The sequence below is a fragment of the Ceratosolen solmsi genome, unplaced genomic scaffold, assembly GCF_000503995.2.
Source record: "Ceratosolen solmsi marchali unplaced genomic scaffold, CerSol_1.0 scaffold29, whole genome shotgun sequence".
NCBI classification, from domain to species: Eukaryota; Metazoa; Arthropoda; class Insecta; order Hymenoptera; family Agaonidae; genus Ceratosolen; species Ceratosolen solmsi.
The window spans coordinates 3,960,103-3,976,807 of NW_011948417.1; the positions used below are offsets into that span (position 1 = coordinate 3,960,103).

At 26.2% G+C, this 16,705-nt stretch overlaps 2 protein-coding genes across 2 annotated transcripts in view; one reads left to right on the plus strand and one right to left on the minus strand.

The window, feature by feature from the left end:
- The window catches only part of Rim2 (replication in mitochondria 2), a 30,418-nt gene that overhangs the window by 13,181 nt on the left and 532 nt on the right, over positions 1 to 16,705 (minus strand). The window contains exons 1-3 of the mRNA XM_011496317.1: positions 16,589 to 16,705; positions 11,963 to 12,148; positions 10,236 to 10,513 (exon numbers count right to left, since the gene is read on the minus strand). The exon at positions 16,589 to 16,705 is cut by the window's right edge and continues 532 nt beyond it. Coding sequence (XP_011494619.1) covers positions 10,236 to 10,513; positions 11,963 to 12,148; positions 16,589 to 16,629 — 505 coding nt within the window. The 5' untranslated portion in view covers positions 16,630 to 16,705. The remainder of the gene's footprint in view (positions 1 to 10,235; positions 10,514 to 11,962; positions 12,149 to 16,588) is intronic.
- The window catches only part of Sf3b1 (splicing factor 3B subunit 1), a 12,131-nt gene continuing 11,821 nt past the window's right edge, over positions 16,396 to 16,705 (plus strand). Inside the window, exon 1 of the mRNA XM_011496315.1 lies at positions 16,396 to 16,478. The gene's annotated coding sequence lies outside the window, so the exon portion shown is untranslated. The remainder of the gene's footprint in view (positions 16,479 to 16,705) is intronic.

The window sequence follows — 16,705 nt, forward strand, 5'->3', positions numbered from 1 at the left end:
TTCAATATAAAAATAAAACTTCACATCATATCGATATTAAAATAAATTTAAATTTTCATAAATGTAATTATCATCATAATTATCAATCATAATTAATTTTTTTTATCTTTTTTCTATTTTCTTTTTTCCTTTTTTATGTTAATTTTAATTGTTATTAACGTTAATTGTTTGTATTAAGAAAAGTAAGAAACAGACTTAAAAACTCACGAAAATTAAATTAATATCTAGAAATAAGCAAAACGTAATAATAAAAAAACAATAAACAAAATAATAATGTAACTTGACTCGTTAAATTACAATAAAATTTAATGCAATAACGTAATTATGTGCATAGGAATATGCATATTATGTTAAAAGCGTGTACGTGACGAATAAAATTATCTTTTTCCGCAGGGATTAAATATATAAATATCTTCAAAGTATTTGACTCTAAAATCACTTACGAGTGAACTCATGTAAAATTAAATTCGACTCAATTTTTTTCTTCTTTTTTTTCTTCTTCTTTTTTTTTCTTTATAATAGTAACGATCGACAAAGATTATAACAAATAAAAAAAAAAAAATAAAAAAAAAACAATGAAAAATATTAGATTTGTTAATGGTACTTTATATACAATTGTTTGTACAAAATTTCGACGTTATTTTAAAATATATAAAATAACGTTCAATACAATCACATTGAAATAAACATGCGCACTACCGAGAAACAGTTCATAAAACGCGTGCATATAAAATTTGTAACAGATATGGGTTAAATGAATTTTTGATATGACGAATAACAGATATTCGATAAGCTCGGGCATGATAGCGAATGTATAAAAAGAGTGGGGGTGATGCGGTGATTTGGGGTGATTTGGGGTGATTTGGGGTGATTTGGGGTGATGGGGTGATGGGGTGATGGGGTGATGGGTGAGGGGGATGGGGGGGGGGGCGTTATCGACGGCTGATCAACGCTAAGAAAGTATTTACATCAATTGAAGGACAAACGTCAGTCGGCACTTAGTTCGTAAACACATTTGCCGGACATTCGTACTAAAAATAGACTTTGCCCGTCCTGTTGGGCGCACAATTAATGTACTATTAAATTGCGACTATTACTTACTGCACTTGCGCGCTCGTTCGCTCGTTCGCTCGCTCGTTCGCTCGTTCGTCGCTCGTTCGTCGCTCGTTCGTCGCTCGTTCGTCGCTCGTTCTCTCATCCTCAATTCATTCATATCGCGTCGCTATTCTGTATGACATACGCTTTGGCTGAAAATCTTTACCGAACTTTGATATCTACGCCTTTCTTGCCCCTCGTTTACATTGGGCTCGCATGACATTTAAATGGCAATCAAATCAAAGCGATTACGATTTTATGGTAGTAAATAATCAGGACTTAAATTGAAATCGATTTGCATTATGTGTTAGGAAAATACTGCGGATAATAATTAACCATATCTAATGATAGTAAGCTTAGCGCATACGATACAAGATTAATTATTGCACAATGTTTAAGATTTTTTTTTATGAGTAATCTCATGATCGGAAATAAATAAATTTCTTTATTATTATAAGAATCGCTAGTTCTGGGGCTTTATATATTTTATGCACGCGGTTGGTAGTAATTTACCTACGATACCTTACCGATACCTTCGCCTACGTGTTCATGCGAACAAATATTTTTTGTTATCATCCCAATATTATTGGGATACGTTATTTAAACAAGAGATATTCATACGTAGCAGTGATAAGGAACGAAGCGAATTTTTATTTAACGAACAGTATCGATATGCTGAATAAATTATGTAATCTATGAGCAACGTTGGACATCGATGCATAATACATTAATACATTGCACATTAAGAAATTACACATCAATAATCGACTAGGAGGCACGAGCGAAAATTTTCTATAAACAAAACAACAACAAAAATCAACTTAGATATGTATAATTTAAATTTTTATGATAAATCAGATTGTTTTTAAAAGTTTTTACGATACTCCGGCTGTTTGAATTGTAAGATGATAAAGAATTGAAATTATCCCAGCTATTATTCAACTTACCTGACATTCATCTCGGCTTTTAATATATCTCAATTATATTCTCATCGTTCGCACAAAGCAACAAATTAATTATTTAATGATGATTCAATTTCACCTTATTGAAATTAGTATCATAAATATTTACTTTTTAATATTGTAAATTAATTATTAATGGAGGTAAAATTGAACCGATTCCGATAAGCTTGATCATTAATGAAAATATTTCAGATATAGCATTTAAAATATAGCAATTTTATTTCTAGTCAGCATTAAAAAAAAAAAATGTAAATATTCATTAATATATAAAAAAAAAGGAATCAAATTTATTGAAATTAAACATGCAAATAAACAAACATACGTGCGCGCGCGTACATTAAACAGCCGAACAAGATAAACAGGCTATTCAATAACATAATGTATTATTATTATGAAAAATAAATTCAGAAATGTGAGTGTACCTTGTTATGCTGGATTCAATTCCTTATTTCATTTTAACACAATGGATGTTTCAAATTTCATGATAACTGACTCTCTGATAGCTTACAAATTATGAAATATTTTATTTACATTAATATATATTTTCCACATAAAGCCTTAAGACATAACTCTTTTAATAATATCTGAAAAAATATATTTCGTGCTGGTGGTATTACCATTTTATAGATAAATTACAGTCATTAGAACATTGCATGACTAAAATAAAATTGTTTTAGTTCTTACGTGTGTCTTGGCACAATGACAATGATATCAATAATTGGGAAGCTTAAAATAACATTATAAAATCCAGAACATTTTTATATCGAAGAGAATATTATGAAATTTACTTTTTCAAAACATTTATAATATTTTAAATCATGAAGTAGCAAAATCTGCAAACGCGCGGATATGAATATAGATTCCGTAGATGTTATATACAATCGTCACTTGAACTTTATGTGAACACAAAGATTGACTAAAGTTATTGATAAGCTTAACTCTATTAAGTCTTGTAATAAGTTTAATTAACCCTCTTAACTCCCTATACTGATTTTACGAAGATTCGTAAATTCTTAGCTCTGGATTGCCTATCGAATAGAAAATAAAAAATAACGTAATTTATATTTTTATTAGTCGAAATACTATTAATAAATAATTTAATAATATAGTATTTATTTTAAATATTACTAACAATAAGAGACTATTATGATGAAAATTTGATTTGCATTTGGCTTTGTAAAGTACAATGCATTAAATATTCGTTAAATAGTATGATTTAATCACAAAATGATGAAATCATAATTATATTGATGAATAAATGTTAAGAATTTAATATAATATAAAACACAGAATTATTTATTATTTTGTTAAATTTGAAATAGTTTGCACGGATGTGACAATTAAAAGTCATATATATGAAAAAATTTTAATTTCTTTTAAATAATCGTCAGTATACTAATTAAAATAGAATATAGAAGAAAAACATGCATAAATTATTAAAGATACATTTCATTAATCATTATTGAAGATATCGAAAGTGTGAATTAGACTTTTATCATATTCCAGATCATGTATCTGACAGTGACGAATATATCGAGAGAGAGAGAGAGAGAGAGAGAGAGAGAGAGAAAGACAGCATTAAAGAAAACGCAGCCAATAAATTATTATTTAGCAGTTTATAGCATCGATAATGCACTAGTTAAGTTATATGTTCATTCATTAAATAAAGCCAAGTCAACTACTCTAACAAAATTTGTCATTCATAATTAATGCATAATTAATGCATAATTAATACATACTTAATGAAAGGAATTATTTTTAATTTGTAAATTATGAAAATCGGAAAAACAGATATTTCGAAATACACAAATTAAAATTATGAATTAGAAAAGCTTACGAAGTAAATTTCTTTGCCGTTTCTTAGATTTAATTAGTATTTTTTGAAAAAGATATGAATAAATTAAATAACCTTATGTAAACAGGAAAAAATAGACTAATTACATGATATATTTAGATCAAAATATCGAATAACCAATTGTTAATAATCGCAAACAAAATTTTTAAAAGCTAATAAATTAGGAATGAGTAATATATTTTATGAACTTTCAAATGCATTTTCTCATAAATTCTTCTCATTTAATTAGACGGCCTTTAGGTATAATAGATTAATATAATATAATGTTAAATAAAAAGAAAAATAAATCTAATTCATTTTTAAAACTGTATACAACATTTTTTCATAATTTTACACTTTGATAATAATATAATAATAATATAATGCTTATATTATATATATATATATATATATATATATATATATATATATATATATATATATATATAAATATATATATATATATATTATCACAATAATATATTTATAATAATAAAGTATGATATGAATATAATTTTTTCTTTAATTTTTTTGCAATGTTTTGTAATAATAAATATTTCAAGTTCCAGATAATTTATTTATTCTAAGATTATTTAAAAGTTTTAGTATTATATGAAACGTCATGTTTCCAAGATTTTTTATTAAATATTTGGATACCAATTCTATTAAACTATATCCTATGAAATATTTTGTTATTATTAATACTGAATGTTTTTATTCGTTCTTAAAATAATTTGATTAATTTTGATTAATTTTTATATATATAAAATAATAAACTAAGTAAATTAACAAATTAATGTTTATAATTATTTGTTTTCCATGCTTTCGATTATATGACTAAATGATATTCCGCCTAACAATTTATTGCAAACTAATCAAAGTCATCATTGTTATTATTATTTATTTAGAATGATTAATTTTCCGAAATAATAGGCAAAATATATCAAAACTAAGTTAATTCAGTGTAATCGTATAATGATTTTTTTTAAACTCCATTAACGTTAAATCTTGCTACATTAACTCTAATTAATCTAAGCTATTTATAAATAAGAAATATTTATAAATTAAAGAAATACTTAAATATTTTCCAATTTTTTATTCTTATATATCTATGTTTAAACAATAAGAATGGAGTTGCAATTGATTATTAATTATTAATAAATTAATGCATTGCTAACGATTATAATATTTTTATTCGCGCAAACACTTCTTCATACATTTTTAAAATATATTTAACGTATTCTATTATACGCCTTAGTGTTGACTCGTCAACACTCTTTTAGCGCTAAAAAATAGTGTTATTCATACTGTTGCCGAATACTCCACCTAGCAACATACGTAGAATTCAATCACCTTGATTAAAAAAGTACGGCGCAATTCTTAGAACTCGAATAATTGATTGCCGCATGCTTAAATAAATACGTATAAAAATAGAAAATCTAAATTCATTCTCGTTTTTTGAAAGAAAAAAATCTAAATACTGTTGAATGCTAATTCAATAATAATTATCAGCTCCGTTTAGAGCAACGTTCATGATAAGTACGACCGCCATAAAAGTACCGTGATTATTTATTGCAACAATGTACTTAGGTATTTTTTTATTTATGTTAGGATAAGAAACGTCAATGATTATTACCAAAATATGGCAATACTTTTCTACTGCTAAGAAAAGAAAAACATAATTTCAACACTAAAGCACAATATTTTTTTTAAAAAGATATTAGAAATTTTATCCTAATACGTAATATACAATATTGTTACCATTTAACATGTCATAATATAAATTACAATGGACAAAAAATTACTTTCATTAATAAAATGTATTTATAAATAGCCAATACGTAAATAAGATACAGTATACATACTTTATCCATATATATATATATATATATATATATATATATATATATATATATATATATATAGATAAATGTAAATTAACTTTTAAATATTTTAAATTCAAATTTATTATTAATAATATAAATTTCAAAATTTCAAATGACATAATTATATAAAGCTTATTCAATGAGAGATTCGAACCGATGTTCTCTCAATTACATTCTTATTGCATTTTAATTGCAGTTATACTTCATGCAGCACTTGCTTACGTCACTAATATTAAGCTATTCCACATATTGTATAATTTGTTGAGTCCAGTTATGAAATAAAATACTTTGAGATATTGTTAAAATGAACTTTGAAGCTGTAATTTTTAATTATTAACCAATAATTGTAATTAATGTAATATTTAAACGAACATTGTAAACCAAGTATTGAAAAGACAGAAATCCGAGATTGCGACTATACAATGTTTTACATATACTCGTAATGCATAACGTGGGTCTTGGCTCTCCTGTAGAGTATCGCATGCAGAGACACGAAGAAACAGAAAAAAAAGTAAGGGGAAGGAAATGTAACGGGAAAAGAAGAGACAGAAAGACAGAACTCTGCAGGTCAGAGTTTAATTGTAAAATTTTTATACGAGCAGCCACATTATCGCTACAGGCTCTTGTGATAACATGAATCATACGATACTGCTGATCTCCATTTAACATCTTTTCACAACACAATAAAAAAAAAAAGAAGAAAAAAAAAGAACCGTACTTCCCCTCGTGAAATGAAAAATACATAACAATATTAATACTATAATATTTATTTTCCGTATACAAATTATTTTTTAGTTGAAAATTTTGATAATTTGATAATAGTTAAATTAACTTTATGAATATGATACTTGTAAAGGTAAATACAAGATTGAATTAAGTTAATTTTATAAAAAACGATATTATAAAATTAATATGTTTAGCGAATAATTTAGTATGGTTGACTTTAACCATGACATTTAATTAATTAGTATTCAATATGGTCGATTGAATATTAAAAAATTTTAGTATTGAACATTTAAAAAATTTTTTTTATCAATTTACTATAGATTTTATAACGAGACTCCGATTTTAAATATTGAATTATAACACGTATATTAGTGTTAATTTTTTTAAATGATATATAGTTAAATTAACTACATTCTTGTCATTTTTATTTTAAAATAAAATGTTTAATCGCATATGAGTCAGAAATTCTTCGGTGCAACCAACAGAAATCAAAGAAGATTTTCATTGACGTAAACATGTACGTCCGTAGGAAAATGTGACAATTAAATCAATTATAATTGTACGTTTCTTGAACAGCAGCATGTTTCTAATAATCGATTTCAGAATAAATTACGTTTGATATAAATAATTTTTAACTTGCTCTTAAGCAACATTCATAAATATATTAAAAAAATATATGACTCTCGAGATCACGTATATATTAAAAATAAACAATATACTGCCACTTTCAATAGACAATATATTCTTGTTTAATGAACAATATGTTTTATAAAAAAAATTGTTATAAAATTAACTACTGTAGCATTTATATTGGCATTCAATATTTCACGAAAATATTTCATATAAATTTTCACTGTATCCTATTGAAAATATTTAATTATAAAAAAAACGTGTGATTTAATAAAAAAAATTTGAAAAAATAATATTAGTTTGTTTTCCATTTCTTTAATAAAAATGCAATTAATATTATAAATGTATTTCTTGATTTTAAATAAAAGTATAATAATTGAATAATTGAATTTAAACTAGTTTATTGTTTAAAAATTAAATTTGTCATATTCTATGATAATAATAAGTGAATCGTATCGGCCAAACCTGTAAAATCATTGTTAATATTACGGTCTCACGTATATTTAATTATGAATAACAGAATAATACACCTAATATAGTAAATATTAGAAAAATACATTATTCTGATTGTTTTAAAGTAATATTATATAAAGGCAACATTACTTGGATAAAATTATTCTTGGACGAATGTGCATTTACAATTGAATTGCATGTGATTACATAACATTATCAACTAGCTCATGCTAGTAACTATTTTATAAAATTTTGTAACAACCAGTCGCCATAATAAATAAGTAGCGGAATATTGTAAAATAAAACTAAATTAAAAATAAATATTAATTACAAAAGTATAAAACAGCATATTAAATTATTTAAATATCTCAATGTCGAATCGTTTATGCTCCATAGCGCATTGTTTATAAAAAAAAGTATTATGAAGAGGTATTATTCAATATCCATTTTTTTTTTTCAGGAAATTTTTGTTTACAATCACACAATTTTGTCTTATATATAAACAAAACATTTATATAACTCATTCAAAAGCATATTCAATAAAAGAGAAGATTCATTGAATATCGCGTGTAGTCCCACAAATTTCGATTTAATTTATAAACAACATATAGTGATAAATATATGTAAAATGATGTAACGTTAAATTTATAGAATTCTTTTAAAATAGAAAACTATTAAAATCTCATTAGACATTAGCTACACAGGTGCTGCTGATGCATTGACATTGATGAATATTGAATTGATAAACAAATATAGAAGAAAAACATTTTGATTAATTATGTTAACAATCATTTTTCTGTATATTACCTTAATTGCCTTAAAGAGATTCATTACTCTCATGTAACGATTGATAGCAGAAAACTCGAGTAGAACTTAGAAAAAAGTTTGAGAATATAAGCTATTTAATAGAGAAACGTTTAATTAATAAAATTATTACGTTACATCGTCAACGAAATATGAATTAATTTAAAATATATCGATCCGACCTCATTTATTGTACATATCAAATTGAGATGAGAGCTTATTTGGTTCGAATTAAGAGCAGCTCGAAGACAATGACGCACGCAGGTTCACTCGATCGAATGGTAAATTCGAGTGGAAGATATGAGTTTTTAGAAAATTTCAAGCGGAAAACTTGTCGGCGCATTGTTGTCGCCAATGTGTATTAATTATAGCATCTTGCAAATACATATGAACGAGGCATTACAATAACAATGATAAGAGAGAAAGGGAGGTGAGCAAAGAAGAGAGAGAGAGAGAGAGAGAGAGAGAGAGAGAGAGAGAGAGAGAGAGATCAGAGTGCATCCGTGGATATTGGCTCCCCGCATAGAAATACGTGATCGCGTTTAATTATTGAGGGAATGATATCTCGAGTGAGACGCCACTAGTGACGCGCGAGTCCACTAACACTTATCTAGGCTCATAATCTCTCTCATAACTCGCATAATTTCCGATTGCCCCTTCTAATTATACATCGTCTTGATGTATTTATTTCTCTTAAATGCCAGCACTATGAATGGAACGCTGTGCAGTGGGGTAAATTCACGCACATTGATCAAAATAACTTTTGTACATTCGATAAGTTATTAAATTAACTATTAGATAAAACGAGACGTCTTTTTTTTTTTTTTTTTTTTTTTTTTTTTTTTTTTTTTACCGCATTAACAATGATTTCTCGCTTATTATATAACACTTATTGTATTTATTTAATAAAATAATTTCATGTGGTGAAAAAATAATTTTAATTTTCAATTCTACTTTTACGACGACTGAAATTATTACATTGCTGGAGAGTGCAAAAATCGTTTTCATCTTTGCCCCTTTGGACATGCAATTTTTTAATTACAAAACTGCATATTATAATAGTATCCAAATAATTAATTGACATTTGGAAAATACATGTTATATTAAATACATATTATAAAGAAAAAATTTCTTTTAACTGAAATTTTTTATTTTTTCATCCAATCCAATTGCTGCTATAATTTTTTGTATTATTTAACATATAAATTTTAACATTAGTTACATTTGACCAATGTGATTTAATTTGACAAATAATGAAACAATTCATAGATACTGTTTATTGTTTACAACTTAAAGACATTGTCAATCAATATAATAATATTGTGTAGGAATAAAGAATTATTATGACAATTTTGTGAGACTAACAATGGTCGTATATCGTTGTTGTTATATATTGTATTACGAAATTATTGATGGGAATTAATAATAAACAATGACAATTGTATCTAGTCATTCAATATACATTAATTGCGTATAAATTTCAATACAAATACATGATTTGATAAAATAAGCAATACTTTTATCGTATTGTACTTCTATTAAGATTTTAAAAACAAGGAAAGATAGGCATTCTTCATAAGTGTAGGAAAATTTATTGATTTATAAAAATGAAAATGAAAACCAATAGTTTGATATGATTTACAGATAACAACTGCCGCGCGAGTAATTACACTTAATTTTAATATGCGCTCAATAGAAAAATCACAATTTAATAAGGAAGGCGCAGATGGTGCGCGGACTTTTTAAAAAAAAAAAAAAAAAAAAAAAAGAATACATTAAATTTTACGTGTTTTATAATAAAGAGTAAAGAAGATGAAGATAAGAAATGAATGTGAATTGACTGACCTGCACATGACGCAGAGCACATATGTACAAGGGGACTGTCCGGAGGTAAGCATGTGTTGAATAAATTTTTTGTTTGAGAGTAAGTGCTGAAATAAATAGCCCTGGACGGGGCGACACCTATAAGGTTAGGTACGAGACCCTTGAAGAGTGCTTTCGGACCCTCGTGTTCGACAATGTACCTCAGACACTGGACAATTCCGGGGGGCACGGGTACGTTATGTGGTCGGCCGCCGGGAAGCGGCGATACGGCACAATGCGACAAGGTTACTAGTGAATACCTGCAGATAAAAGCATTTTTATCACGATAACATTCACTTTATAATTTCATTTTCATCAAATTTTAATCGATGCACGATTTTTATGACGCGTGCGCTTTAATTCGCACAAACTCATATTAAATAATCGTAATACCGATGATCATAACGGTAATAAGAATTATTAAGAATAGTAATATAATGTTAGTAATATAATGGTATTTCATCAATTTGTAAAATATGATAAAACGTTTTATTCTAAATAATCTTATATTGCTTATCTTAATACGAATATTAATATTAATTTTATAATTATTAATAGAAACATTTATAATATAATATATTTGTAACAAAAAAATTGCCTTTTAAGTAAAAAATGCTAAAATGATTTATTGCAATAAATAAACTAAGACTTACATGCCATACATATTATATTAAATCAAATTTTTTTCTGTCGAAATTTTCACTTTTAATAACAAAAACTTTTTTTATGATAGATATTAACAAAAGAAATTTATAATAAACCCTGATATTTAAAACAAGAGATTTTTTTCTATTACAATTAGAATTTTGTTATAAAACATACTTCCATTATTATATTATCATTTAAAATTTTATATATATAATTAAATGTATAATCTTACAATCATATAATTATATTGAAAAACTTTATTTAATATTTTGATCTGAAATTTTTATATATTTTTAAATATATTTAATTTGTTATCATAATACAAAGTATTATAAAAAAAAAAAGAAATAAGAAAAAAAAGTATTTTATTTGCCATTTTTACTGATAAAATAATCAAATTAATAATTTAATATTATAATAATATAATTTAATAAAATATAATATTTAGATAATTTAAATAATATTTTAATATTAGCTTATAGTAACGATTCCGAATTATTATTATATTAATAAGTCTTTTAAAGATTAATCTTCTAGGAATCAACTTTGACAATGTTTCTGCAACCTATTCTGAATTTTTCATGTCATTAATTTTTTATAATGACATAAGCTACAAATTTTTATGCTATAAATTATTATATGCATTATTGCAATAACTTATATTGTATTAAAAAAAAAAAAAATTTCCATAAAAATTAACTAACAATTAATAAATATATTCAGAAATATCATATATTTTTATTTTTCTTCAATATTGCCCATTTGTTCCTTAAATAGCATTAAAAAATTTACACGCGGTTAGAAGGTGAACGTTATAAATAACTGAAAATCTGAATTTAAAAAAAAATAGAAATGTACATGCAAATAATTATAGAGTATATAAGCCGCTTTATGGAGTATATTAGACATATTAATACAATTATTCAACTTATTTGCTATTCTCACAAACGCGAACAAAATACATTTTTAAAAGAGCATGTATCTTTATTGTTTGCTACTAAGCAGATTATCGTACGGACGAATTTTTGCTTACATCAGACATTAAGAACGTTCTCACGTACCTCTTTGATTCTCCAATACATAGTCGCTTTCGCTGCGAGGGGTTGGAGAAACTTTTGCACGTAACGTGACCAGAAGCGAACTCTTTACTAATTGTTGGCGGATAAAAGCCCGCGGAGGAAGACTGCATTCGTGTCTTCACTACTTCTAAGGGGCAAGTTATAATTGCAGCTACTGTCCCAGCAACCCTAAAAGAAAGTATCATAAATTATCAATAAACAGCGATACGATATCTGAAATATTTATAATAAACAATTACACAAATGAAACTATTCGATATATGAGTAAATATGCTCCTGCTGCTATTGTCTTTATATACAATTTGTACAAGCGTTGCAATAATCAATTAATCGACGATTATTTTATACAAATCGTGTAATTATTTAGTAATATACGTATAGAGTAAAATCTGGACAAAATAAATTTCCATCGTAACAGTTTAAATGGAAGCTCGAGTCATGTAGTTTTTGTATGGTATGCTCAAAATGATTACAAACAAATACATAATTTTCTCGACATTTTGCATTATTCCGTTAATTTCTGATTATGAAAATAGTTAAACGACAAATTAATATTACTTCCATTAAAATGAATGGCTACAAGTGCCACTAAGCATATAAAAATTATAAAACATATTTATCATATATCATATATCATATATCGTATATTGTAATGTTTACATTGAAGACAGATTATTAATTAAAAATATTTATAAAATGAAAAACAAGTCTTATGACTTCGTAAATGGAAAAAAAAACATAAATAATGAAGTTACTGAATTATTTATCGGATTAAAACAATACGTATATGATAATATTTTATTGTCAACCACAACAAACTGAAATTCCACATTCGGTAACCCGATAACATGATTTCATTGGTCTAATAAAAATTTTAAATGCATATTTAAAGAGCAACACATCAATAATATATAAATTTCACTTGAAATCTTGCATCATTTTAAACATGAAAATTATTTTTATTCGGAAAAACGATATTTTGGCATATAAATATTTTAATATTATGCGATAAGCTCTTTCAAAATTGTTAGAATTGCCATTCATAGGTAGGAGACAATTAAAAAAAATAATTAATTATATAGAAAAGTACTTTCTTTTTTTTTTTTTCAATTTGTAACCCTTTTTATATACTAATATAGTTTTAAAATTATTTCAAATTATTATAATTTTATACTATAAAATAAAAACCATATTTATGGATTATGATAAATATTAGAATAACAATTTAAAATCGTGTATTTTATGTTGTTATGAATATAAAATTTTTTAATCGTTTTTTTCTAGATGTTAGGTCGCTCTTTCGTACATTTAGATTTTTTTTGACAAAGTCTTTTACTGTATTTATAATTATCTAATTCAAATAAGGAATTGTTTAGATCAATTCAGTACATTTGAATTACTTAATATTATTCAATTGTTGAAAAACCGTTGCATGAAATTTTAAAACAAGTCTTATAATTTTGTAACGAACAGTGTAAATTATATTAATTTAATAAAGCAGTGAATACTTTTAAATATAATTTTACCTTATTTAATTCATTCATTTTTATTTGTTAGAATATTTTTCACTCGTTTAAATTTCGAAATGAAAGAAAAACTAAAAAATTTTCTTATGCAATAAATCAACACGTTACACTATTAGACACGTTGATATAATTTTGCTTCACCACTATAAATGCGATTTTTGCGAACCTTTATGCGAATATAAACAATACATAAACATAGTTTTATTCATATTTAAAATATGAAAACGCAAATTTCAAGGAAATTAATTACTTTTTTTACAATACAACATTAGTATATGTAAAAAATTTTATATTCAAGGTAAAATTTCTTCTTCATACTACACACTCGTTCCCATTGATAGATACAGGTGATGAAATCATCAAACATGTATTTACAATCAGAATTTCTTCCATATAATTGTTAATAAATTAAATGTAGATGCAGCTACTTAAATAAAGCTATGTATTCGTAATTAAATCAATGCCTTTATTTAACCGTATTTTTATTTACTGTGATGAAGTTTTATAAAAATAATTTCGTACGCATTATTTTTTTAATAAACCATTAAATAATAAAAGCAATTATACATATATATATATATATATATATATATATGCAGTATCAAATACAAAATATAATAAATTAATAATAATAATATAATTGTTTGAAGATAACAAATAATGCAATAATTTATATTTGAAAATTGCTTTCTTGGGGAGGAGGGCAGTTAATCCGTGATTTTGTAGAAAAAAAAAAATTTTAATTCTAAAAATGGAAATAAATATAGATATCTCATTATAAATAATATTATACAATAAAAGCATTTATTTATAAAATTACAGTATATATTATTGCAGTATTTATATTTTTTAGAATTAAAAATTTGAGACATTAATTTTGTTTTTATGATGAGTTTTCGTTAGTAAAAACTACATATTGTGGATATAATTTAAAATATTTTGTTGAAAAAATACAAAATGTTTAAAAGTCTTAATGCAAAGATTATAGAAAAAAATTAAATTAAGGATTTGATATTTACAATGTAAAAACGGACGGATTGCTTTCTTTTCTATTGCCAAGTCAACAAGTTTCAATTTCGAATTTAACTTTCGAAAAGTGCAATAAAAATAGATTTCACGATTTCACGATTTCGTAATCCTCTTAATATAGTAAAATTTCTTTTCGTTTTTTCTTACGTGAACATAAATTACCAGTATTGATGGAAGAAATATTTGCATTTTTTTTTTATCTTTATATATGTAAAAATATAATGAAAATAAAAAATTGAATAAATGCGATTGATATAACGCTTTCTCGATTTTATTAATTAGAAAAGAAAGAGTAACGGTATTTTACTATTCTTATTAACTAATATTATTATTATTAATACTAATATTATTTTACTCGAACATTTTTCTCTTTAATTAAATTTAACAAAATCTACGAAAGATCGTTATTATTTGATTTGACGAGTACATACATATTTGTATGCATAAAGATAAGATAATGAATATTAGATAAATAATAGAAGGAAAGAAATCAGGAATGAATTGTCACTACAAATATATGCAAACAAAGTAAATTATTGAATTTGAAGATATCGCGAATAACTTATTGCATAATAGAAATTGAATTAAAAGACACGATAAAATTACTAATTTTAATCGTTGAATGTTTTTGTATTGAAAATTTATACGTAAGAATTAACGCACCAATATCAGCGCCACATAAATATATATATTAATTTGATTTTTTTAATCAACGTTCGTTCGCCAAGCCGCAATTCAGGCCTTTTTAGTCGGGTAATCGTTCTTTATGATTATTCCTAATGATTGTTTAAACAAAATATGTCCCATAAAATGTTCGTTAACTGTACAATCTAAAGCTCAAAGATGTGCATCAGATTTTACATCTGCGCAATGATCTTATAATATAATAAGTGTTTAGTTTTCAATATTTCATCATAAAGTTCCTCAGATGTTCATTCGCAATTAATAGTTTCATTATCCATACAAGATTATGTTGTTCTTATCTTTTAAAATTTCAATATTGAAATAACAATGGCCGATGAAAGTATTTACAGAAGATAAAAAAAAAAAAAAAAAAAAAAAGTCAATGGCTAAAGACATATAGCTTTGCATTACTGTGGATACACCAATTGGAACCCGTGAGGCACGTATTATCGTCGTATCATAAATACTCGTACAATTCGTGCCGAGAGTATTTATAATGACCGAGCAAAGGTTCATAATAGATTTTCTTGGCGATAATTGATATTGGTAAATCATAAATTTTATTCCTTTCAACTGGTTAATGACAATCGCGAGATCTGTGCTTTAAAGCTTTTCCATATCGTTTTTATAAGCTGGCTGTAAGCTGCTAAAAGCTCTCTTTATCCCTCCTGTAATCGATAGGCCGCCTGAATTATCTTTCTTTGTTTCCTACAGCCCATCGTGCCTACAATTAGAAAACAACTGACGGGGGAGTGGGCAGGGTGCACGCGTACCACAATCAAACATTAACCCAAGTCAATGATTAATAATGCAACGACAAAATAATGGTACAGGGAAAGGTGTTTTATAAACAAAACAAAAAAATAAATAAAAAATAAAATATAATATAAAACAAAAAAACAAAAAAACAAAAAAAAACAAGAAAACAAGACAAGAAAAAAGAAAAACGAACGTTCTCGAGCGCACTACTCCTCCCAACTATTTACATCGCGCTACACGTGCACTAGGAGCACCGTACCAATGCGACGTTGCGCACCAACACATGAGGGCGCCTGAGTGCGCACGCGCGATCGAATCGACAAGCACAACCGCAACCTTCGCTTCGGGCCGCTCGCAACGAGAACACAACGGGTGCAGACAGCCGAAATAGTTGAGGCTGATGTGCAAATTTGCATAACCTAATCGGAGCGACTTCACCGTAGTCGCCTTCACAAGCTCGGGCGAAACGTCGTCGCGCGGCTCATTTTCGCCGAGTGTAAGTATGTAAATAAAGGTACGGTAAACAAGGAGAAAGAGAGAAGGTGAGAGATTGAGCGCGCGCGCGCACTCGTTAGCGATCGTCTGCGTGCGCGTGTGCGTGATGACCCACCCTCCGGCGACAAAGTGTATGACGGTGTCGTGCTGCGACATCCTTTCGTAACGACGACCTTTTCCTCTAGCTTCGGCGACTCGTCGTCTTACGCTCGAGGAAAGTGTCAGACCAAAA